The sequence below is a fragment of the Sminthopsis crassicaudata genome, chromosome 4 (assembly GCF_048593235.1).
Source record: "Sminthopsis crassicaudata isolate SCR6 chromosome 4, ASM4859323v1, whole genome shotgun sequence".
Lineage (NCBI taxonomy): Eukaryota > Metazoa > Chordata > Mammalia > Dasyuromorphia > Dasyuridae > Sminthopsis > Sminthopsis crassicaudata.
This window is the reverse complement of record NC_133620.1, coordinates 62580870-62607387: the sequence shown is the minus strand read 5'-3', so window position 1 is coordinate 62607387 and position 26518 is coordinate 62580870. Positions and strand designations below refer to the sequence as shown.

Sequence of the window (26518 nt, the reverse complement as noted above, 5' to 3'; positions counted from 1 at the left end):
TTTCCTTTGCACTTTTTATTTTACAAGGATCAACCATTCACACAATGAAAACAAGATACCCTCCAAACAAGTTCTTAACAATTAGAAAAGTAAACATTTGTTGAGACAATGTACAATAAATCGCACTTTTTATAGCAAGCATTAACATTGATAATTGTACCATACATAATACATGGATTTATGGAAAATGCCTAATTGTTAGTGGTCTGAGATTTGGGAAACAATGTGGTTAGCAAGTTTCTTGTAGGCTTGATAGGATTTGCGCTGGGGGAATGGGTGTATTGGCAGTCAATTCATTTGTTTTAGAACTTGTTTTAAGAGGTATGGGTAAATCATAGTAACGTTATAGGAAAACAATTTGCACAAAGATGATTTCTTTTACCTCCTGGTCAGGACAAAGACAGGGATCACAAAAAGAGAAAGAAGGGTGGGCTGAGAAGGAATCTTTTTTTCCCCTTTCTTTGAAATGCAACATCCATGAATTATGTAAAATACTAAAAATAGAGAAACTGGTGCAAAATGCTATTAAGATATCTTGAATTCTGGGACCACCTCCAGCATCACTTCTGTGCTTTTGATGACACTAGAGTCCTTTGATGCATTTGTATTATTGTAATTCAGTTTCATATATTAGTCTGTGACTAATATGCAGTTTTTTCCAAATTACATACATATTTTCAAAACCTTTACATATTAAATACTTCCCATCAGAAAAAAAGAAATTCCTGAAAATTTTTCCTACCCAATGTTTTTAAGATAAAAAAAAAAAAAATTTCCCAATAAAACCTCCCAGAAAATGTGGTTATAAGGTAATGAAAATATGGACATGTCATTAATGGTTCTGTTTTGCTAAAAGAGTTCCCTAGACATGTGCTAGACAATAATTCTGTATCAAAGGTGATTTACTCTCAAACTGGGAAAGGAAAGCCCTACCAGCCAGCTATTATCTATGAAATGATTTTTTCAAATGTCTCATTTTCAAGTCCTAACTCCAGATCTTTTCATGCTCCTTACTCTCTCCAGAGTTAGTTCCCAGTTTAGTGGCTTTTATAGGGTTAAGGAAATTCCAGAGAAAAGTATCCATTCCAATATTATAAAGCCATCCATGAGAAGAAAATAAGACCTTCATTCAAGGATGCATTTTGTAAGTATGCAGGCCAAAAGAGACATGAACTTGGCTACCAGAGAAAGGAAGAATAATCAACAGTTATGGGAGAAAAAAAGATTGGGCACAATGATGTTTTCTGATCTACCATCTAAGGTTCCCAAATGCCTTGGGATGTGGGGACATCTAAATATATGTGTGAACACACTGCATGGGCATTATATGTAAGCAAACCAATATACATTGGTATACAATTTCACTGTTCAGGAAGTCTACCTTAATCTTCAGTTTACTGAAATCTGCTTATTCTTTTGTCTGTCTAGAGATGAAGAAAGAGAAGCAAGTTATTTGGGATATGTAGGATTATTTTCTAAAAAGAAAACGCAATTAAGATGCTGAAACAATATTTTACTGAGATACAAGAATCACATAATCCACATGGCTGTTTGATGAACACAGCTGATTATTCTAAATGACTGATCATTTTTTCCAATATTCCATGACACTTACTATGGTGAATTCTTACTGTGGTCATTCTGGTTTTATATATTTTCTCTCATATAAGAAATTAAGCCATTAGGTTATATTACTTATTAATAGAGTGTGGTACAGAAAAAAAAGTAAAAATCACCATGTAAGGGAGAGAAACATTCAAAAAGTTGGGGAAACATCATGTTTTCAAAACACTATAAAATGTTAGTGACTTCAGCAAAAAGATTATCTTGATAAAAAAAAAATTAACTCAACCTAATGGGAAAGAATATGCCGATTTCATAGGAAAGATAGATATTGGTTGCCTTACAAGATAAGAGTGTATGCTGAACTGGTACATCTACCAATGTTTCTGATTAGCACGTGGAGAGGAGTAAAATCTTATCTAAATGAAAATATTATCTAAATATACTTATGAGATGGTTCAGGATGTGGGAAGCTATTAAACACATGCACTACTAAATTCAGCTTTCTTTTCTTTCTTTGACTTAAAGAAAATAATAAACTTTAAAGAAATAAAATCTTCAGGATACATATATATATACATAAACTAATTTAATAAATAGCATTTAATTTAGTAGGCAAAGAGGTGGAATTTGTCTCAAAAAAAAACTTAATCATTTTTCAAAATGTTGTAAACAATGGATTTTGGAAGGGATTTGTTCTGCACTGTGCATTTTAGGAAAAGACTATAAATTGAACTAAGATTAAAAAACCATGTCAGGAAAGCACTCCATTGGTCAGAAGAATTTTCAGGGTGCTTGGCTGTTACTTGTTTAGTTCCTGAAAAGAATATAAAGTGAAGAGAGGGCAGTTTACATAATTCTCTAAAATTAACTGAAGTCAATCAGTTAATCAATTAATCAACATGTAGTTATTAAGGGCCTTCTAGACTCCAAGCACTGTCCTAGATGCTAGACATAGAAAAATGAAGCAGTTCCTACCTTCACTGGGATGTTGACATTTTCAAAACTTCATTTGTCTCTTGGTCATACAGCTGGGAAAGTGGTATTCCAATATGTTAAATGAAAATTACACTTTCCGTATCAAATTTTGGTCCTTTCATCTTGCATCTTTCCTGCTTCTAGAGGTAAACAGATACTTCGGCATGGGGCAGATTAAGCTGGCATGGCAGATCATACCATACATCACTCCTGGCACTGGATGGGAGAGGAAGCAACTCAGCGCTATTAATGTAAGTCACTGAAAACACTAAACGGAATTCTGAAATGTCTTAAATTTCTTTCAAAACAAAACACCAGTTTCTAAATCCTGTACAACATGTAGATAAGGTTTTTTTTTCTTGATCAAATATACATCAAGTTGAATTAATTTTATTTAAAATTAAAGTGCTGTTCTTGACAGAAAAATGATGAAAATTATGTAGAATTTTAATATTCACTCACTTCTACATAAACTCTGTTAATCAAAATATAACTTCTAATATTAAGTTCTACACACCCTTCATCTTGGGATATAAAAATTCAACTGAACCTCAAATTTAGCCAGTAAGTCCAAATATCAGTTTAATGTAAGGTTTGAGTAGGGGGTGGTGGTGGTGAGGAGAGCAATAAGGAAGGAGTCTGTGACATTAAACAAACACCATCCAGATAACTCTTCTGGAGGCATCTACAAGCCTCCTATCCAAGTCTGAGTGGGCAGCATGTAGCAACTTTATTTTTTCTTCTCAACTAAGGATAACCCTGCATTATAAGCCTGTTCTGCTGGTTATGAAAAGTGGAAGGCAATAGGGTAACTCCATGGGATCAGACTCCAGAAGAAATGGGCATCTTCTGCTTAGTTGGCAATTTCATTCAGGAGGCTGAATCAAGGTGAAGGGGTTTATGGGCACAAATGCCAAATTTAATGTTACTAGATAACTAATAAAGGCCAATGTATTAAGGTAAAAGGTGCCATTTTACGTAAGAGATAGCATTTTCTAATTATTATTATAATTTGAAAAGAGTGCCAAAGCAAATTGTAGGGACCATCCAAGTCAAACTTGACACACTAATGAACTAGGTAAGAAGTATGACCATCACTTTATAAGTTAATACATTCAAAGCTTATAAGTTCAATTTACCAAAAAAAGGTTCTTATTTCTCAAAATGTAACTGGCTATTAGCAAGTGAACCAACAGTGGCTATAATAGTTTTTCATCGTTTTGGAAATACTGGAGTTTCCCTATTTTGAAATTTTTTTACATGAAAAATGGCAGGCAAAACTTTTTTTTTTTTTTTGAAGGAACTCTTCTTGAATAAGACCTGAAGAAGTAGGTAAACAATATGGTTTTGTTTTTTCATAAATGGGTTACAGTTGAGGGATATATATACATTAAGTATTCATTTTAGGGGAAGTGGGCAAGACATTCCCTATGAATGAATTTTAATAAATTATTTAGGAGCAAAATGGCACAAATAAGAGAATCCCACTGGCACTGCAGCTTCAGATCCTTTGCAAGCAAGAAGCTTGGCGTTGAAGCCAATGATGAACGTTTAACTTTAACTTTATTGTACAGACCTGATAGAAGAATTAATATGGGTTAAAAGCAAATGGGTCCAGAAGATCTCTCCCCCCACCTTATTCTTGAACAGATAAGATGGAAAACTTAATACACAACTAACCTCTTTGGTCCTGTTTAGGAGATTTCCTGTCAAGACCTTTTTATAGACATGTTAAATATAATTTAAAAACATTTTCATCAAATTTTAAACAATAGTTTTACCTTTCAATGAAATAAGCATTTCTATAAACATTTTATATTCAATCAAAAAAATGTTACAAATGCTTTTTGCACCTCTTCATCTTTGGGATAAAAAGGGCACATTTTCGGATAGTTACAGAAATCAGGAAGAGTTACACAGCATAAGACTAGAAAGTTTCAAAGTTGGCCTTTACTTCCCACATAACTGTTACAGTAAATTAGTGTTTCCTTAGCAGGTGCTCATCAAAATTAAATGGAATATGAATTCACTGGTCCTATCCTTTTATTTTCTTTTCTGTTCTGATTCTGTACTAAGCCCAATAGTTGTACCTGGATATTCCTAGGTGTTCTGGTGAAAGTTTTCTAAGGCTACTATTCACAAAATACCCTTTGCATTACACATCCACAAGACTGTCACACCTGGGGCCATGCACATAGGCAGATTTTTAAGATTCACAGAATTCTTAAAAGAATTGAGACCAAAGTGATACAGGCTTATTTGAATTTGCTGAAATTTCAGTTCCCTTGCTCTAGTGTATATGCCAGAAGGATAAGAGAGCCTCTGGAATATCAAACATCTATGAAAGGAGCTCATTTTCAAATGAACCCAGCAAAAGCTTTTTTTTTTTTTTTTTTTTTTTTAAATGAATCTTTTTTTTCAGGAGACAGGTCTGTGGCCATTCCTCTTTCAAAAGCAAAGTGCTTCTCTATATATAGGATGTATCCATCCTTCTTGTAAACTACTGGGATCATGTCTAGGATAAGTCCTAGACAATAGTCATGGCCTGCCCCTACAATGTGCTTTATTTTAAGTCCTGAAAATGATCAAGGCTTAAATTTTTTATCTCTTTCTTGCCCTGACTGATACCCCATCTCCCACCATGTCAACCCTGAAAGAACAAAAAAATCTACTGTTTTATGCAAGATACAAAATAATTAAGAATAATTAGTTCTAAATAAAACATTTAGCTCTGAATTATTTATTTCCAACTTAACATCTAGATATAATAAAATAAGGTATAAGAAGGTTGATGGTGGTTTTCAATGAGGAAGGTGTAAAATAGATATTCAACATAAAACAGGACTCTAAATAACTTTCCTTTGAAAAGCATCACACCAGATGAATGAGAGACGCTGAAGGATTTCAGTTTGAGGCTTGCCCCCTGGCCTTCCTTACTTCCCCTCAAAGGGACACTGGGACAATCTGCCAGGGCTTCGGATGCTTGAATCATTGTGTTCTTGTGTGTGAAACTGGGCAGGAACTACGTGCTCTCTTTGGGTGATTGGGATGGCTGAGGCTGCTGGGGTGGCTGGGTGCCTGTGGCTGTTTTGATAGAGTTCAGGGTTTTGCTAAACCAAGAGTTTTTTGCAGCTTGAATTTCATTCATGAGGGCTCCTCTCTGGTGTTCAAGCTCCTAGAAAAAGGGAAAAGGACAATCAATATTTTAATTTAAAACCTTTCAGTATAATTTTTTTTTTATTTAAAACCCTTCAGTATAGTTGTTTAGCTATTTCTAGGCCATTGAAAACTATTTTCATACTAGCAGTGAAAAGGAGGAGAAAAAATAAAGTAGTCAATTCCTATGTTTAATGGCCTGACTTGGATCACTATCTGACCATCTAACTGGCCTTCAATATCCTCAGCTGGAAAAAAAAGGATGTTGAGTCAGGCTACCTTTAAGGCCTTTTCCTGCTCTAAAACAACCATCTCTCTCTATTCTAGGAAAAGATAGTAGAGTTAGCGTTAAAAGAGTGTACTTATTTCTTCTGAGAGGTGAACTAGAAGAATTTTTTTCTCCAGAATGCAACTATTAAATTGGGTTGAACTCTTTCATATAATGTTAGTTTGACATTTAATAGTTCCAATAATATTTCATTATAGTGAGAAACTATGCTAGGGGCAACACACAATTAAAACAAAAAGATGAGTTTCTTTCCTTGGGCACTTAAAAAAGTGTCTCACAAGAGGTACATATAATGACAATGGACGTTTAGTTGTTTTGGGGCACTAGTGCAAAACATGACCGCTGTTAAAATGTCCAATGTTTTCTTTTTTCCTTTTGTTTGTCAATCTCTGGGTGTGTGTGGGTCTCTGTCTCTATCTCTCTTCTACCTATATCTCTATCCCTCTCTCCCCTTCTCTACATTGTCCATGATAGAAGTGCAGCAGGCCCACTATAAGTATAATAGGCCTGATTCCATTATTATCCAACCTGCTCCATGTCCAGCCTGGACTGGCTTGCCTTTCCTTGGTGAGCCTCCACTCTGGAAGAATCACCATGTTGCTGTGGGATTTAATGCACACATTGGATCAGCTTTACTTTTAGTGAAGCTCAGAAATACCTGATCCGAAGTGATCCACAAGTCTCATCAGTAGGACTTATATGTTGGGCCATTATAGACGGAATTTTCCCTAAAAGAAACTAACTCAATAACTAGAAGAAGAGATTATGTAAAAGAGAATTTCACGAGACTGTTTGAAAAAAATGTGCTCAAAAGAAAGGGATGAAGAAAAAAAAACTTGAATTAAAACTCACAAAATGTGGTATATGTGCACGTGTGAACTAAGACCTGTGATCTGATCACCTTATATAGTAAATAGTCTCTGTGGGTTGTTAATACTAAAATACTGTGGCCAAGATGGCGATAAGCCTTTCTGAATTTGGCCAGATCAATCAAGTGATCCTTCAACAAGAAAAGCATGTAGCTTATTAACAGACCCACATCTGCAGCCTGTCCAGCTAGAGAGGAATGGAGCTTTCAGCAATTCATGTTAGTCTCCAAGCCATGCAAGGCCACAAAGTAGAATCGCCCTTTCTCAGCTGGCTTTAGGAACTGTACACAGGATCCAAAGCAAGCATTTAAGGGAGAAGAGGGGCTGGGCACTTGGAGTGAATGACAGGCCCCCGCCAGAGTCTGGGAAGGGACACCGGAGCTGGCAGTGCCCAAACACACCCAGCTGGAGTCTCCCTCAGAGAGTCTCTCAGCTGGTCACTAACCTGGATTTTACATTTGGCCTCTACAAGCTGCAGCTTGGTCTGAGCCAGTTCCAGCTCCATTTCTCGCAGTTGTTTCTTGAGTGAGTCCTTCTCATCATCGATTTCAATGCCCTGGCTTTCTTTGCTTATAGTCGCTAGCTTCAGGGCCCCTTCCTTATTGAAAATCTCACTGCAGTGTTTGCACGCCATCACCTTGCCCTGCAATCAGATAGATAAGCAGTTAGATCCCATTTCATGGGACTAATGATTCCCAAGAACATGGTCATTTGGTCATTGTTCGCTTAGTGATACGATCTTCAGAGAAACCGTATGGGAAAGAGGACTAGACATAAAATAGGAGAAATCTGAGCTCAAATTCTTGGATCAAATCACAAAAGTGCTAGGAACCTCAGTTCTTTAATCTGTAAAATCAGAGGACTGTACTAGATGATCTCCAAAGGCCCTTATGTTCTAAATCACCATGACCCTTCTCTGACACACGGGGGCCTGCTCAGCACCAGGCATTTTTCTTGTATTTCACAATACATAATAACTAGAATGGAAGAAGTCACAAGGCCATCCAATATTTATCCCTAGAAACTGAGAGCATTATTATATCCAGGATGTCTAAGAGTAACAATCTTCTCCAAGGAAGGGGGACCTACTGTGTGTCAGACACTGTACGTAGCCCCCACACAACACAATCCTCACAACAATCCTGAGAAGTAGATGCTAGTATCCCTATTTTCTAGTTGAGAAAACTGAAGTAAACAGAGGTACAGTGTCCAAGATCACACTGGAAGACTCTGAAGCGGGATCTGAACTTCTTGGTTTTCTGATCCCAGGCCCAGCACTCTTATCCACTGTGCTACCTGGCTGCCTGAAAGATCTTCACAGATCAAAATTTTCCAGAATTGTGTCCTAGAAACTGGGAAATGTCTCCTTAAATGACCTGCATAAATCTAAAGTGTCTTCTCAGTTCTCAGAAAAGGGAGAAAATACATAGACACTCTCTAGGTTTGAAAAAAAATCAACTCCCCCTCTCTCCAAAATAAATGTTTGTTTTCCAAATTTAACACATTAATAGAAGGCTGACCACCAGGTGGCAATATATAAGCAGAATCTTTGCTTTTCTCTCCAAAGTAAATTAGTTTGGCTAATTTGGTTGAAGATAACTAGACAATCAGCATACAAATATTTAATATATACTAAATATTTTTTCTCTATATGAAAATATATAGGATGCTATGAAGAATGGCACATCTTTCAAGTTTGAGTGCTCTCAAGGAAGTTGCTAATAGGTCTAACTATAGCACTGGGGCCCCAGAAGGAGAGCCTGATGTGTTCCTGAGGTAGCCACCCAGCCAAAGTGTCCCTTTTATGTCCTTCAGTAGTGGGGGGGGGGGATGTGGGGAAACGTGATGGGACGTGGGGGGCCGAGGTTTCACTCTCCTACCTTGACAACTTCTAGTTCCTCCTTGTTGGCAGCTTGTTGCTTTTCCAGTCTGGTGCTCAACTGGGAACAGATCTAAAGGAGAGAAAAAGAGTTTTTTTTTTCCTTTTTTTTAAAAAATGAATTGTGCACATAATTGTTACCAGCATCCATAGAGAAGGTATTATAATTATCCTCACTTTACAGATAAGGAAACTGAAGCTGAGAAAAGTTAAGTAATTTGCTCATGGACAGATAGCCATTAAGTGCTTTCTAGATCAGGATTTGAATGCAGTTCTTTCAGAACCTAACTTTATGCAAGGCTATAAACCACCTGTTAGGTTTTAAAGGACACATCTGATCCTATAAGTCACTGCCCATCTCCTCTCTGTGTTTGCAGAAAGAAGCCTAAAAATGCCACTTCAAATGGAAAGTGCAGATCTGAAGAAATATTTGTTTTCTCATTTCACTGACTCACTGACAGTCACATATAACTTCATGTTTCAACCTAAGTGCAAGCAACCAGCTAGTATGGTCTGAGCCCCAACTTGTTCAGGACTGTGGAATCTGATGAGAGTTTTGCATAACCCTCTTTGTCCAGAACCACAAAAAAGTTCTTTGAGGAGAAACGATAGGTCCAACATAAAAATTTATCCTTAGATAATATGGTGTGAAATGATATGTCCCAGCAAGAAGAATAAGTTCAAGCTTTTACCAGAAAAGGGCCATTTGTATTTATAATCTATTTCACTTAACATTTTCTCTGTGTCATAATGTTAAAAAATGATAATTTTATTGTTTTCCCAATTCAATATTAAAACAATTTTTAACACTCTTTTTTTTTTTTTTTTTTTTTTTTTTTGAGTTTTGAGTTTACAATTCTAACTAATCCTCCCAGTTTCCTTCCTGAGATGGTAAGTAATCTGGTACAGGTTATGCATGTGTAATCATGTGAAAAAATTTCCATATTAGTCATTTTGTACAGGAAGACTCAAAAAGAAAGTACAAAAAGTATGCTTCAGTTATATTCAGACAAAATCAGTTCTTTCTCTAGAGGTGGATTGTATGTTTCACCATGAGTTCTTTGGGATTGTCTTGGATTATTTTATTGCTGAGAACAATTAAATCATTCACAGTTGTTCACTGCATAATATTGCTGCTGTTGTGTATAATGTTCCCCTGATTCTGCTCATTTCATTTTGCAGCAGTTTATGTAAGTCTTTCCAAGTTTTTCTGATACCATCCTGCATGTAATTTCTTAAGAGCACAATAATATTCTGATACAATCATATACCACAAGTTCAGCCATTCCCTAATTGATGGGTATCCCCTCAATTTTTAATTATTAACTACCACAAAAAGGGCTGCTAAAAATATTTGTACAAGTAGGTCCTTTTCCCATTTAAATAATACCAGCAGTGGTATACTGCTGGATCAAAGGGTACGCAGTTCTATATATAGCTCTTTGGGCATAGTTCCAAATTGCTCTCCAGAATGGCTAGATCAATTTACAGCTACACCAACAGTATATTAGTATCCTAGTTTTCTGATATCCCCTTCAATATTTATTATCTTCATTTTTTTGTCATATTAGCCACAACCTGATAGGTGTAAAATAGTGCCTCAGAGTTCTTTTAATTTGCATTTCTCTAATCAGTGATTTCGAATATCTTTTCATATTACTCTAGATAGCTTTGACTTGTCTAAAAACTGCCTATTTATATCCTTTGACCATTTTTCAATTGGAGAATGACATATAAATTCGACTCAGATCATAAAGAGGCAGCCAGGTGGCACAATGGATAGAGCACTGGTTGTGGAGTCAGGAGGACGTGAGTTCAAATGTAGCTTTAGACACTTAACATTTCATAGCTGTATGACCCTGAGCAATTGAACCCCAATTGCACATGTCATTCCCCCTCCCACACAAGCCTTTATTAGAAGGGCTTGCTGCAAAATGTCTTTCTGCTTTTCTTCTAATTTAGGTGATTTTCTAATTTGGGATTTTCTGTGCAAAACTTTTTCAGTTTTATATAATCAAAATTATCTATTTTGTATTTTACAATGAATGCTCTATCTTGTTTGATCGTAAATTCTTCCCTTACCCATAGATCTGACAAACTATTCCATGTTCTCCTAATTTGCTCAGTGTCCCTTTTATGACTATATCACGTATCTATTTTGACCTTATCTTTAGATATTGGTCTATATCTAGTTTTTAATCACATTGTTTCCCAGTTTTCCCAGCTGTTTTTGTTAAATAATGACTTTCTCCCAAGATCTTGGATGTTTGGATCTAGTATATGATAAAACTAGATTACTACAGTCATTTACTGCAATGTATTGTGTATCTAATCTATTCCACTGATCCACCATTCTATTTCTTAGCCAGTACTACATTGTTTGAATAACTACTCCCTTATCATACAGCTTGACATTTGGTCACTAGATCTCTGTGTGTCATTAAAAAGCAAATGAAATATTGAAATAAAAATGACCCTAGAGGTAACATGGACTCTCTGGAATTTATTGATTGAAAAACATTCATCCTCCTTACCCAAGTGATCTCTCATCCTTAAAACTACAGCAAAGACAACAAAACTTAAATGTGTAGCCTCCATGAAAGCAGAAACCATATTCTAACCAAATTCTGTATCTCCCAAGCATCCTTAATAAAGAGTTTCTTGAATTAAGCTGAAGGTACACTGGTTCTCAAATTAACTTAAAAACTTACAAAGTCTTGTCAAAAAAAAAAGGACAGTTTCTGGTGTCCTTTCAGAGACAAAGGGCCCTCTCTTACCTGTTTGTACTCAGCAATGATGGCTGTTGTTTTCTTTATTTCTGATTCTGCCTTCTCGAGCTGTCTCCTAAAGACTTCTTTTAACTAGGAATTATAAGAAGAAAAGAAATAAAGGGTAGCCAATGAATGGAATAGTTTCACAAATATCTTTAAGTTTTGTTAATCAAATTATCAGTAACAATAACAAAAACAATAAATACAAATATCTTCACTTCAGATGGAGTGCCATTTTATAAAATCCAACTGACTTTAAAGACATGATGAAGCTTGCCTTTTTTCTTGGGAAAGATTATTTTTCTGTGAACAACAATAGTTAGTTGATAAACATCTAAAAAGTACCACTATATTCCAGGTGCTGTACAAAGCACTAGGGATTGGAAGAAAAGCAAAAAGAGGTAAAAGGCAATCCAGCATAACTAGAATCTAATGGGGGAAGACAAAACACAAAAGGTAAAAAGTGGGGAGGGAACAATTAGAAAGCAATGTTATTATAATATGAATTATATTTGTTATTTACTGATTGGTACTATTAAATAAACATAGTGCCTCTCTAGACACATTCTGCAAATTTACTGAAAAATGGCAAAGCCCTATCATTTCTAGTCTGCAATTGCCTGCCTCTTGTTTCACTAAAAGGCCATTCTCTGAGTCTCTAGACAGAAAAGTCTTATAACCGAATTATTACTAAAGAAACAAAACTCTGTATACATCTAACTATGGCCATTGCAGCTACCTTCCTAGAGGTGAAGGAGTTGTGAAGATGATGTCAAAAATAAAAGCAGTCAGGGAGACAGACTTGGACTCTGGAGGATGAAGGAGGCAGGCAATGAACCAGAAAAGAAAGGTTTCCACAGGAAGTCAGCCCCTGCTCCAGGCATGTAGGCACCTGAATTTCTTACAAGCAATGATCACAAGATAATTACAAACACTGCATTTTAAATCAGAACCCTGTATTTTAGCTTGAGAGATCTAGAATTTTAGGGGCAGAAGCGTTCATATGGAAGCCCCCTGAAAAGATGAGCTCAATTGTACCAAATATATGAATGAGATAATTCTGCTCCATATCATAGTATAATAGTCCAAATGAAGGAAGAAAGAGCATCTTTGGGTGCAGTTGCCTAATGAGTTGGGCTAGAGATTGTAAAACACTGTAATTTACAGCTGGTCTCCCTATAATTAGAGTCTGTTTGTGAGATCCCATCATGCTTGTTACTTCTTGAGATGCTGAGAGCAATCTATAAATTTTGCTGATATAGGCCTAGCTAGTCATATTTATTTCTGCCTTTGAGAATGTGTTATTTGGAGACATGAACAGTAAATGATGCTAAGGAGAGGAAGGAAGACTAAATTCCTAGATAAATACAACTGGTTATCCATTGACAGAGGCAAATTTCATCTAGATCTAAAAGGAAAGACTTTCCAGCAATTAGAACTTTCCAAAAGCAGAATGGCCTGCCTCCATTGGGGTCCCCCATTACCAAAGATCTTCTAGTACTGGGCAGCTGAATGAACGCCACTTGTCAGGGATGTCAGAGAAGACATTCCTATTCAGTAGTGCCAAACTAAAATACCAGTAGTTCCCAGTGGTACATATTAATTCAAAAATCACAAATTAACTATCTGTGAATCTATATTTTTATTTTATTAAATATTACCAATTAGAGTTTAATGTGGTTCAGTTGCCCCCAAAAAGAAAGATTAAGATCCATTGTCAATTCAACTCTTCTCTGCCGATATTTTTTTCTTCCCAAATTAAAGCTCCTACTGAAGTTTCCACAAAACAAACAAAAAAACCAACTCCACCATCACCACTATCACCACCAGCATCACCAACATCACCACCATCACCACCAGCATCACCACCACTGAAAAAACCCCATCCCAGGAAAATGATGTTATTCTGGATAGCAGTCTGGATCTGTAGTTGGAAGACCTGAGTTTGGATCCTTATGAACTTGCTTAGGTAAATTGACTTAATCTCTTTGAGTCTCAGTTTTCTCATGTGCATAGTAAAGTGGTCAGAATTAATGGCCTCTCTACTCCATTTCTGTTCCAAATTTATGATTTCAAGGGCATAAGTTTTCCCTCTTATCTTTGGTTAGGATGGTAATAAATGCTGTCCTTTGTTCTCGAAGAGGACCATGACCCTCAGGGAGCTGATGCCATGACATGCAAGTGAATTGGATTTAAGTGAGAGAGGGCTGTTCAAGGTCACCTGCCTCTCTTTTTCCTCCAAAACCATCTGGGTCTAGTGGTCAAATAGAAATCAAGATGACTGAAGATGGCCCTGGATGAAATAGGAGACATTGGTCTTGTTAAGCTAAAGTCTTCAACAGTTCTCAGTTTGAGTGAGATCATACCCATTCAGGAATGAAAGCTAGGTAGCAAATGAGGCAAAGAAGGTTCTCTTTCCTCTCCCAGGCTGAAAGATTGATTTGTTCTTATTAATTTATTTTAGACAATAAATAATAAAATAGATAAGAGATAGATGGGAAGGTCCAAGTTTCTTTTTTTAAATTTTTTTTTTGTCCAAGTTTCAAAGACCCAAGTCATCCACAAAATAGATATTAGCTCAAACTCATAAAAAAAAATCGGAACTAGGCTCCATGCCAAATAGGCCAATACTTTTTGCCTGTCATTCTGCTGAAATTGAAATGACTAGCTGATTTATAGCTCTGAGAAAATGCTAAAATTACAGGCTGTCTTCAATAAATGAATTTATTAGTGGTTCTCTAGATTACCTAGTTCTAAGTCTTTGAAATGCTAGGTATTATAAGCTAAACATTTGGCACTGTCTCTGTTTCAGAAGAGAACTCAGAATATACAAGTTACCAGAAGTTAATAATCAAGATTTAAGAAGTCTACACACTTTACGACTGCTTAGTTCTACTATAGTAAAATTCTAAATAAGCACTTTGAAAATTGGCTTTTGACTGATGCAATAGTTGATTGTGAAAACGACCTAATGCATAAAACAAAATGTTTTTTTGGTCCTTGTTTCTTACACACAAAAAATTTAAGGGATCCAGAGCACTGGTGAAGTGGTATTGTTCCTTAGGGAACCTACTAAGTCACGATACTTGGGCTAAAAATCTGTTCTGTTGCAAATACCATACTGTATCTTATCAGTTATATCTGTAATGGATCACTTTAGAAGTCACTGGTGCAACTTCCAGCTCCCCTTGTATTGATGGGGAAAGTGAGGCAGAAAGAGGTGACCTGACCAAAGTCGCACAAGTGACAGTGATAGATCTTTTTTCATGATACCCTGCTGAAGGGCAATGGCCTGAAGTCTGGTCCTCAAAGAATGTTAGAGCTCTCCTGGGAACACTTCAGCATCACGTCCTAAGAGAATTTCTTCTGACTGGCTGAAGGAGTATGTGGCAATTCCCATTAGAAGTCACCTCCAATGGCTAGCTATACCGTAGGAGTTTGATGTCATTCATTGTCGTATTAAAGCTCCTGGATCATGTCTCTCATGTACCGATTTTAAAGCAGACCATTCAACAGCTTTACTAGAATACTTCACTGAAGGCAAACTCCAGTAAATATTCCTATTTCTTTCTTTCTTTCTTTTTTTTTTTTTTTTTTTTTTTTTTTTTTTTTTGGTAAAAGGCTGCACATCCAGAATAGAGAGAATAGAGCCTCCCACCTCCCTACTCCCAGAGGAATTTATAGGCTCAATGTTTCATTTTAAGAAGATAATTCTAGAGCTTCCCCCCAAAAGCTTCCTGATTTTCAATGAATATACTACCATAGCTTAGGTGGTCATTATTGCTTGGTTTTCTGTTTTGTTTATTTCTGCAGATACATAGTCCTTAGTAAACCCTCTGTCCTAGAAAGTCAAAATACCTGAGCAGTTTCTTCCTCTTGTTTCCTCTTCTCCTCTTCAGTTTCCACTAGTCTCTGTTTGGTCAGGAGCAGCTCTTTATTTAAAACATCTGCCTTGTCTTCAGCCTGAAATCACAGGGAGATTGTCATTAATGGGTATACATTTATAACATTTCCTATGATCCCAAATAGTTTTCAATCCTGGGCAAATGCTGATCTGGTTATCTACAGATAGATGGAAATTATAATGTAATATGTGTTCATCCATATTTATCATCTATTATATCCAATCTTTCTATTCACAATCATGTATGATTAAAAGATGATGATACTTTGCATCGATGTCTCCCAAGGTTCTCCCTTGTGCTTGTCGCTCTGCACCCTCTCTCTCTCTCTCTTTTTTATTAATAGTTTTTATTTGCCAGATATATGCATGAGTAATTTTACAACATTGACCATTGCCAAACCTTTTGTTCTAATTTTTCCTGTTCTTCTCCCCACCCCCAGATGGCAGGTCGACCAATACATGTTAAATATGTTAAGAGTATAAAATAAATACAATATATGTATACACAACCAAACAGTTGTACTGCTGTACAAAAAGAATAGGAATTTGAAACAGTGTACAATTAGCCTGTGAAGGAAATCAAAAATGCAGGTGGACAAAAATAGAGGGATTGGGAATTCTATGTAGTGGTTTAGTCGTCTCCCAGAGTCCTTTCCCTGGGTGTAGCTGGTTCAGTTCATTACTGCTCTATTGGAACTGATTTGGTTCATATCTCATTGTTGAAGAGGGCCACGTCCATCAGAACTGATCATCATATAGTATTGTTGTTGAAGTGTATACTGATCTCCTGGTCCTGCTCATTTCACTCAACATCAGTTCATGTAAGTCACTCCAGGCCTTTCTGTGCACCCTTTCTCTTCGTGATAGTTGTTCATGAATTAATTTATCTCAGAATCACAAAATTTTGGGTGAAAGGGTCCTTAGAGGTCATCTTTAGTCTAATTCATAGTTGAAAAAATCTCCACAATAACATATCCTAGGAAGTCACCTAGCCTCTGCTTTAAGACCTCCATCTTTATACAAATGATGCTGAAATCTCTTTATTTAACCTTCTTCATTGCTAACTTTTGCTGGTCTCTCCATCTTGACATGCCATGAGCAGCTAAAATATATCAATATATCCAGTATGGAACTTTCCTGTTCCCCTAAATTCACTTCTTTATCTTGATTGAGGGCATTAACATCTTTTTAATCACCTAAGATTCAGAACCTCAGAATTCTCTTGGATGCCCTACTTCTCCCCAGCCCCCAAAATCCAGTCAGCTTCCAGCTCTTATCAACTCACACCTGCCTGTCTCACCACTAAGAGAGCCACCATCTTAATTCAGTGCCCAGCACTTCTCAACTCATGAGAATGGTGTGAGGTACGGTCTCTCTGAACCTCTGGCCCATCTCTAAATCCATTTCCCACATAGCTGCCAAACTAGTATTGCTGAAGAACAGATGGGACCAAGTCATTCCTTACTCTGCAAATTCAGTGGTTCCCAATTGCTTCTGGGGATAAATTTTTAAATCCTCACCTTAGCATTTAAAGCTTTCTATAATATTCCTCCCACCTTTCTTTTCAAACTTACTTCTCATTATTATTATGCTTCATTGTTGCCTGGGATAGTATTCCATCATCACCTCTGCTTTTTAGCATATTCAACCTCCAAAGCAGCAGGTGGAGAAGTGGATAGGATTCTGGGGCTGGAGGAAGGGAGATCTGAGTTCAAATTGGACCTCACACACTTACCTAGACAAGTCACTTAATCCTTTTTGTCTCAGTTTCCTCATTTGTAAAATGACTGAAGAAGGAAATGGCAAAGTGCTCCAGTATCTTCACCAAGAAAACCCCAAATGGGCTCACAAAGAGTCAGATGTGACTGAAACTACTGAACAACAAGAAACAAAGCATCCTCCAAAGCACAGGGACAGCGGCCCCTTCCATCAAGCTTTTCCTGATTCCCCTGGTAGATGGTATCAAAGTCAACGTGCCGAAATTTGCCCATCCTTACTGTTATACTAGTAATGTTTCTTCCAGTGGAAGAGAAATCCCTTACAGCTGTAAGGATTATGATCCCCTTACAGCTGGGGATTATTTCATGTTTGCCTTTGCACTCTCTGGCTCCCAGGCTGTAAGTAGGTGCTTGCCGACTAAGGACGGCACACTTATTCATCCCTAGGCAGTGGCTGCAAAGGCTGACAGCTCTTCTCAGACCAAGCCCCGCCAAGACTTTTCTCTGGCTGCGGCCCCTGATTGTGATGCTGCCATGACGTGCAATACCTTGCTTCTTGAACACTTTGTTAGGTATGTAGACTTTACTCCCCAAGATTCATTCATCCCTCGTAGCCATGTGCTGCTAGCTTGTCTTAACCCTCTCCATGCTGTTTCAGCTTCTACGACCATGTTCCATTATTTGAAACCAAGCATCCTCAAAATTCGACTCTCTTGATTTGACATACAACAGCCTATTGACTATCTTGTTACCATCTCTCCTCTGTAGAGACTACATGTTCCCATGCTCTGCCAAGACCCAGAACAATCAAACCCAATGGCTCCCCATTTCCTCTAGGATTAAACAAATTCTTCTGTATGGCATTTAAAGGCCTTTACAATCTGCCCTCCATCTACTTTGTGGGCCTAATTACATCTTACAACCCTTAGAATTCTTACTCTACAATCCAACTGGCTTTCTTATTGTTCTTCATGCATCTCTCAGCCCTGCTCCTCTGTCCCTCGGGTTGGAATGCATGACCTCCTCACTTCTATCTCTTGGAATCTTTCAGTATTCAGTTCTAGCACCATCTTCCACCCGAAGCTTCTCCTGATCCCTCCAGGTGCTTGTGGCTTCCCATACTGTCCCCAATCACTTTGTGTCTATTTTGCCTTTGCCCATACACACCCAAGTCTCCTTCAGTAGACTGTAGGCTCCTTGATGAGAAGGATAGTACCAAATATGGTACCTGTCCCAGGATAGGTATTGAATATTTTCTAATAAACTGAAATTGGATTTTGGAGATACTTGTGTCAATTGTTGGTAACAAGAAGAGACTGCAAAGAAGTACATGTATAGGTCAAATGAACAACCTAAGCAAAATATGATGAGCTAGAACAGCTCTCTGAATTGGAACTCTCCAAATCCTAAGAAGCTTGGAATGTAAAGAAATGAAAAATCGAATCCAGATTGCACGAGAGGAAACTATTATTAACAAATGTCTCAAAAATGCACAGACACTTATAGTTGAGCAAGAGTGGGTCAGGCAAGCTAATTCCAGGGACTAAAGAAATTCTCCATGCAGAATTCCGATAAGCTGTGTTCTAATATCTGTGCAGAAAACACTTTCAATGGAAGACCTCAGGTGGAAGACAAAACCTTTACTTCCAAAGTGTTCAACACTTTGTTGTATTTGAAGAGGCTCTCAGATAACAAAACATTCTGAGCTACAATGCACTTAGTGTGAGAGAAGGAGTCCTCTGGGACCTGAACAGGAGAAGGCCATGGACTCATTTCTCCCTGAAAGAGAAATATTAACATCCTGGGGAGAGGCAACCAAGATTTACTCAAGCAGCGCAGGGCTCAGACAGGAAGCTTTCTGTTTGTGTTCCTTCTTGTGCCACGTGTCCAACCCCGCAGAGTTTTAGGATCTCTGCTTGGTGGATTTGGTTTGGTTTGGTTTTGGAGGGGAGGCTATATTCTGAGTCTCTCCCAATCTTATACTAGAGAAGACCAACCTTTGACCCAGATGGTTATATATATATATATATATATATATATATATATATATATATATATATATATATATATATATATATATATATATATATAAAATCATACACTACATACTTCCGTAATTCAGTTCTTTCTCTGGAGGTGGTTGAACATCTTTCTATATTAGATCCCTTGTAGTTGATTTGAATATTCATATTACTCAGAATAGCTCTGTTGAGCTTTATGGCATAGCAAAGCTGGCAGAGCGGCCACACTCTAGGACTGTACACGTCATTGTCCTAGAGCATCCTAATTTTTCACATTGCAACTGTCATATTTTTATCATTCGGGATTTTGTTGTTACCAGGAATTTGTGGTTCGACAGACTCCCTTCAAAGATGCGATCATTTGTAGGTATGCTAGAGATTTTGGCCAAATTTTAACATACAAATCTAGATTATACCCAAAGACTTCCACTACTTTGGGGGCATCCTGTATTCTGTGTGTGCATATATACAATAGGCTTTCTATGTATTTTTTATGCATTTAGGAACATTGTTTTGAATAGGGAGCCATAGGCTTCACCAGATTGCCAAAGGCATCTAGGGGGCAGACAAGGTTAAGGATTTTGGAATTAGTCTCATTAGATGAAGAAATCTCTTCTATATCTTTTCAGATGGATAGTCATCCTGGAGGATGCTAGATGAAGTGATTGGGAACTCACGTTTCACTAATTTGGGAGGCAGCTTGTTATGTTGTTGAATAGTCTAATCATTAGGAGTTAACTAGTAGTCTTATGCCAACTTTAGGGTTTGCAAAGTCCTTTACAAATACTATCTCATTTTAAGTAGGTGCTATTACTATCCCTATTTTACAGATAAAGAAGCCAAGTCAGACAGAAAAAAGCCAACATAGAAGTGTTTTGCTCAGGATAACACAGTTAATAAGTGCCAGAAATCACATTTGAACTGTCTTCCACACTGACCTGAAGTCTATACCTCTCTCCTGGAACCACACATGTAGATCTATCCTCTGAAGAAATGCCGACTATTTGAAGATAGCAATGGTATCATCTCTCTCTTTAGGCTTTTCTTTTCTAGGCTAAACAGCTTAACTCTGTCTATTTTGGGGAAAAGATTTCTCTTGTACTTGAGTATAATTCCCTTAAATTTATCTGGTTCATTGATTTTATTTTTTTTTTAAGTGATGTTTTTGGTTTTTATCTGAGGTTCTGTAGTAAGTATTCAATCAACAGGCATCCTACTGTATGCTCATGCTGTGAGTTGGTTTTAAGGTCCATGACACAATGGTCTTGATTTGGGCCACAGAAACATCAGTGACAAGATGAATGCCCCAAGATTTCTTTTAGTAAGTTTTAATTAGCACTCAAATGAATGTCTACATTAACCACCCTTCATTAATAATAACTAAATAAGATTCTTTGTGTAAAGAGACTTTCAGCATCACTTTACCCAAAGATCTATTGATTCGTAGTCTGGTTTTTCCATGAAACAAAACAGATCAACTAGAGGCAACTATGAATAGTACTGTGGATCTACTAACAGTAGGATCAATCCTAGGCTGGGAGTGTTAATGTTATGAACATTCCCCTAAGGTAAGGGAGAATATGAAATAAAAGGAAAGGGATGGTTCTACTATTTTTCTAAAAAGTAAAAAAAATAAAATTTTTTTTTATTAAAGCAATAGAGAGTTAAAAGCTCCTATTAGAGGTACTAGTTACTTTTTTTTTCTTTCTACTTAAAAATTCCTTTCCAGAAATGGAAGGGATGCAAAGAGTCAGAAAATGATACAGTGAACTACATTTTTCTTTCCTCCCTGGCAGACTTTTCTCTGCTAAGAGAATTTTTAAAAATTTTATTTAACTGGACTTTTATTGTTACAAAGCAATTATTTTATTTTTCTCTGAATGACTCTTGATTATACTTCCTCTCCCAACCCAGTGGGTGCTCCAACTCCAGTTTCTTCTCAAGTTCCCTATACCATACTCATCCATCTACCTCAAACTGATAATTCTGTCTTCTACTCTATTGAAGAAATTTCACCTCATTACTCCTTTATATCTAACATTCCACTACATCCTCTCCCAACCTCCTTTCCTTTATTTGAATCTCAGAGAAAGACTTCTTGCCAAATCTAGTCCCTCTCCTTCACTGAATCACAGAATCTCTGAGCTGAAAGAAACCTCAGAGACCATCAAATATAATCAATTTTGGTTTCTATGTTTCCCATCGAACAGGTGTGTACATCCAGCATTTGTAAGAAGCCTTTGCTTCTTAGGATGGAGAACCCATTTTCATTGGAAGCAGTCCATTCATTTTTGGACACTTCTAACCTTTAGGGTATTTATACATTAAACATATATAATTAAAAACATTATATATGTGTATATATATATATATATATATATAAAACATGTGTATACATATATTCACACACACACACACACACACCCCTAAATCAACCTCTCTGAAACTTCCAAGCATTACTGTTCATTCTGCCCTCAGGAATCCCATTATCCTATTAGTCCTTCCAAAGTGTCATACTCTAGCTAGTCTTCTCAAGGCCAAGAAGACTTCTCAGAATGATACTTATATTAATGGTATTATCTGGAAGCCATTCACTTTCCTGCTCCCAATTTCCTCCTCTTTCCATCTCCTTCAGAATGATGCTCTAGCATTTTCTTCTGTTTTCTCAATCTTGATATCCTTTTCTGAAGCTAGATATGCCCAGATCTTTCTTATATTTATCCTAGATTTTCCTTCCCTTTCCCACCCAAACTGCTAAGAATAATGGCTATTTGCTGCTTCATTTTCTCACTGTTCACTCACACTTGTCAATCCTTGCAGCTTTCCTTCTAGTCCCACCTTTTTACTTATAACCAATGATCCTTTCAGACTGAAATCCAATGGCCATCTCTCGGATGCACCTTTCCCGACTTCTGGTAGCTTTCAGCAGTGACATCCATCCCTTTCCTCCTGCTTATGTGCCTCTTTTCTCACTGTTTCCATAACTTCATTCTCCCTAATAATTCTGTTCTATTATCCTCGACTATATCATCCATCTCCTCCATTATTCTAAGATTATCTCAAGGCTGTTTTAGGTTCTCTTCTCTTTCTACATATTCTCCTAAGATCATTATCATCAGCTCCCACTGGCATTTATCATCTCAAAATCACAAAATCCCAGAGTTGGAAGAGATCTCAGAGGCCATCTAATATAATCTGTGATGGAAATAAAAATCTCCTCTCTAGTATGTCTGAAAAGTGATGATCCAGCAATATTGTTTGAGGACATCTAATGAAGAGGAATCTATCACTACTTCTCAGAGTGTCTGTGCCATTGCCAAGTCCTCCTTATCTCAGGTTCCTGGGCAAGATTGTAACTAACAACTGACAGTCGCAATTTCCTTCTGGACTGTTTGGGACAGGAGTAAGGAGAGAGCTGTGGAATAATCCTCCCTTCCACCTGGCTCCAACAAATGCAGGAACTGTCTTTAGCAGGTCAAGGATTTGATTCAAAACTGACTTTTGACAGAACAACTGACTCCTTCCTTATATAACATAGCCAATAATTTTCAAAGCTGGAAGAGTTTGGATGGAAGGAGAGAAATTATTATATAACCCTTAGGGCAAAAGCTGAAGAACAGTATTAGATACTGGCAAGAAGGAACATGATTAGGATTATGTGACTGGATTTCTCACATAATAGGACAGCTGGGGCAGTAAGTGGGGCAGCGGATAGAATGATGGGCCTAAGGTCAGGAAGACTCATCTTCCTGAGTTCTGATCTGACCTCAGATACTTACTAGCTATGTGATTCTAGGCCAGTCACTTCCCTATTTGCCTCAGTTTCCTCGTCTGTAAAATTAGTTAGAGAAGAAAATAGCAAACCATTCTGATGTTTTTGCCAAGAAAATCAAAAAGGGGTCACAAAGAATCTGACATGACTGAACTGAATATATAAGAGGATAGTTACCTCTTGTTAATTGTCATCTTTTTCCTAAGAACAATTTTGAGTTTTATTTCCATAACTTTAGGAAAAAAAATTTTTAGAACTATGATTTCCTTACTATAAGGGATTTCCCAGGTAGAGAAACTACTGTGCTAATGCAGAACTGTCCCTTCTCTTCTACTCAAAAGTCTTATTGAGTGGCCTAGAGCAACAAGAAGTCACAGTGGCGTGCCCGGAGTCACAACAGTCACTGCATCTCAGAAGTAGATTTAGGATTATTGTCAAAGATATTTTAGTTACATGAATAATTTCTTGTTTGCAAGTTGAGATAAATTTCCTCTGGCTTTATATGTGCTTGATATCCACCTTACTGAGTTTATAGATTACTGACCTAACAATTTGCTCCATAAACTATGTGCTTCACAGTGCACATTAAAAGCCCTTCTGAGTGATACAACTGTAGGTTCAACTTTTAGGGATTCTTGTGACTGAACAGAAGACCCCAAGACCACTTGCCCCCATAGATATGGAGATACCAACAGGCCTGAAAACAGTGCCAATAACTCCCAAATCTATATATTTAAACAAAATCTATATCCTGAACATTCATCCTGCATAGTAAATTTTACCCACTACAACACCAGGAGGTTCTAATTGCACCTAATACTAACATGACCAAAAAAGAACCTTTTATTTTCCCCCAGGGAGTCAATCAGTCACTCTTGAAAACTTCTCTATTTCTGCTAAAGACACTCATCTCTATGTCATTCAAATCTGTAAACTCATCAGTCTTCACTTCTACTGTCCTCCTTACTGCCCTGCTAAAACTTATCCAAAAGTTGCCAAGCGTTGTTCATTCTATTTCTTGACCATGCCTCATATTAGCTCTCTTCTCTTCATTTATATGGCCATCACCTCCTGCCTGAAGCACTGCAGGACACTCAGTTTTAGCCTTGCTGGCAGTTTTTCCCTTCTCCAGTCATTCCACACAGCTGCTAAAACGATTTTCACAAGGCCTGAGTCTGGCTCCACCATTCTCTTCTGAGAAGTCTTCCCTCCTCCTCCTAGAATAAAACAGAATTTTCCCCAAACTTACCCTTTCAGACTTATTTCTTATCACTCTCCTTCATGGGATTGAAATTTCAACTAAACTAGCCACTTGCTGGTTCTCCAAATGACCCTCCCATCTTTCATCTCTGTGTAGCCACACAACTCTCTTCTGAGCTTGGAACAGATTCCCCTTTCATTCTAACTGTTCAGAATCCTTGTCCTTCAAGCCTCAGATCAGGCTCTAACTCCACCCCTTCAGCTTTCCTTGATCCCCACTCTCCTTCCCCCATTTGTTCAGTTCTCTCTCTGTGTGCAAAATTTCTTGTATTATCTTTATTTGAGTCTTTGCTGTATCACTTCTAGTAGAATGTAACTTCTCATTTTTATTTCTCTTTGTTTTGATTTTGTATCCCTAGAACTTGGCATTATAAACACTTAAAAGAGGTTTAATGTATGTGTGGAGAGGTTCTGAGGGTAAGGAAGCCTAAAGCCCAGAAGACTAAGAATAACATCAGATTCTTATTTTGAAGTTAAGCAAAAGAGGGAATGAACAAAACATGATCAAAGTTATGACAGAATAAGGAAATTGCAATTAAGAGTAAGGTACAATTGTACCTTTGAGGTTTTTAGCTTTTAACAAACAGAAAAATGATTTCTTATTCATCTTAGTATCTCAAGAAATACCAGCTTTATGCTAATAACTAGGAAATGCTTATAACAAAAAGTTATAATTGAACAATTTTATCAAAATGCTATCAGTTTTTAAAAAAATGTGTGTTATTTCAATAAAGGTTTATTTTTAACTGAGACACAGAAAATCTATTAACTTGAATAAAGTATAAACATTATAGTGAGTGACAATCATCAGTAATGACTCTGTGGCATCCTCCTAGAGCTACAAAAGCTTTCTTGTACAAGTGGGTGGTTTTATGTGGTATTCCAGGTCCTCATTTTTACTGTAAATATCATAGTTAAGGGCATCTTATAGCTAGATCCCTAGTACCACTATCCCTGACAATGTTATATAGTTAACAGAGCAGCAACCTGGAAAGATCTTTTGATTCAATCCTGTGGACTCCAAGGAGGTGGTGTATGTCTGTTTACATAATGTTCATCAGATTCCCCCAAACCCTCCCCTCTTCCTGATTTTCCTATTTCTGTCAAGAGTACTACCATTCTCTTCATCGCTCAGCTTGCAATCTCAGTGTCATCTTTGATTTCTCACTCTCAAATTTATCCCATATATCCAGTTTGTTTCCAAGTCTGTCTTTATTACTTTCTTAAAAACTTCTAAATATGTCTCCTTAGATATCCATTGAGGCTGATATAGGCACCTTATGACTAAACAATGGACTTCTGGTTTGGTCTTTCTGACCAAAATCTCTCCCCACTCCAGACCCTTGTCCATTCACTGGCCAAAGTTATCTTCCTGAATGTAGGTCTGGCTATGTTATCTTATCAATTAATATACTCTAGTGGTTCTCTAGTACTTTAGAATCTAGTATTTTAGAATCAAATAAAAAATCCTATTTTGAAGCCCTCAGATCCTATCTACCTACCCAGTGCCTTTTCACTGGCTGTCTCCCATTCCTGGGATGCTCTCCTTTCTCCCTTCTGTCTCCTGCTTCTATGGCCTCTTCCCAGAGTCAGACAAAGTCCCATGTACTTAAAGAAATCACTTCTTATATCCCAAAGAAATCTTAAAGGAGGGACAGGGACCCACATGTGCAAAAGTTTTTGTGGCAGCCCTTTTTATAGTGGCCAGAAACTGGAAACTGAGTGGATGCCCATCAATTGGAGAATGGCTGTACAAGTTATGATATATGAATGTTATAGTATATTATTGTTTTACAGGAAATGATCAGCAGGATGATTTCAGAGAGGCCTGGAGAGACTTACGTGAATTTATGCTGAGTGAAGTGAGCAGAATCAGGCCATTGTACATGGCAACATCAATATTATAGGATGATCAATTCTGATGGACCTAATGAACATGATGAGATGTTTGAGGCCAGGTCCAATGATCTTGTGATGAAGAGAGCCATTTGCACCCAGAGGGAGGACTGTGGGAACTGAGTGTGGACCACAACATAGCGTTTTTACTACTTCTGTTGTTTGCTTGAATTGTATTTTCTTTCTCATTTTTTTCCTTTTTGATCTGATTCTTCTTGTGCAGCAAGATAATTCTATACTCAAGCCTATATTGGATTTACATATAGTTTTACTATGTTTAACATATATTAGATTACTTGACATCTAGAGGAGGGAAAAACAGGAAATTGGAACACAAGGATTTGCCAGGGTCAGTGGTAAAAAATTATCCTTCCATGTTTTGAGAATAAAAAGTTTCAATAAATAATAAAATATTAAAGAAGTCATTTCCCTCCTTCTTTTC

The 26518-nt window shown here is 37.2% G+C and overlaps 1 protein-coding gene across 14 annotated transcripts in view; it reads right to left on the bottom strand.

The window, feature by feature from the left end:
- Positions 1 to 26518, bottom strand: part of RABGAP1L (RAB GTPase activating protein 1 like) — a 665899-nt gene continuing 639381 nt past the window's right edge. For all 14 annotated transcript variants that reach the window (XM_074308401.1, XM_074308399.1, XM_074308400.1 and 11 more), the window contains 5 exons: positions 15364 to 15468; positions 11512 to 11595; positions 8736 to 8807; positions 7301 to 7498; positions 1 to 5716 (listed from right to left, as the gene is read on the bottom strand). In XM_074308401.1, the coding sequence (XP_074164502.1) occupies positions 5564 to 5716; positions 7301 to 7498; positions 8736 to 8807; positions 11512 to 11595; positions 15364 to 15468 (612 nt within the window). In that variant the 3' untranslated portion in view covers positions 1 to 5563. The remainder of the gene's footprint in view (positions 5717 to 7300; positions 7499 to 8735; positions 8808 to 11511; positions 11596 to 15363; positions 15469 to 26518) is intronic.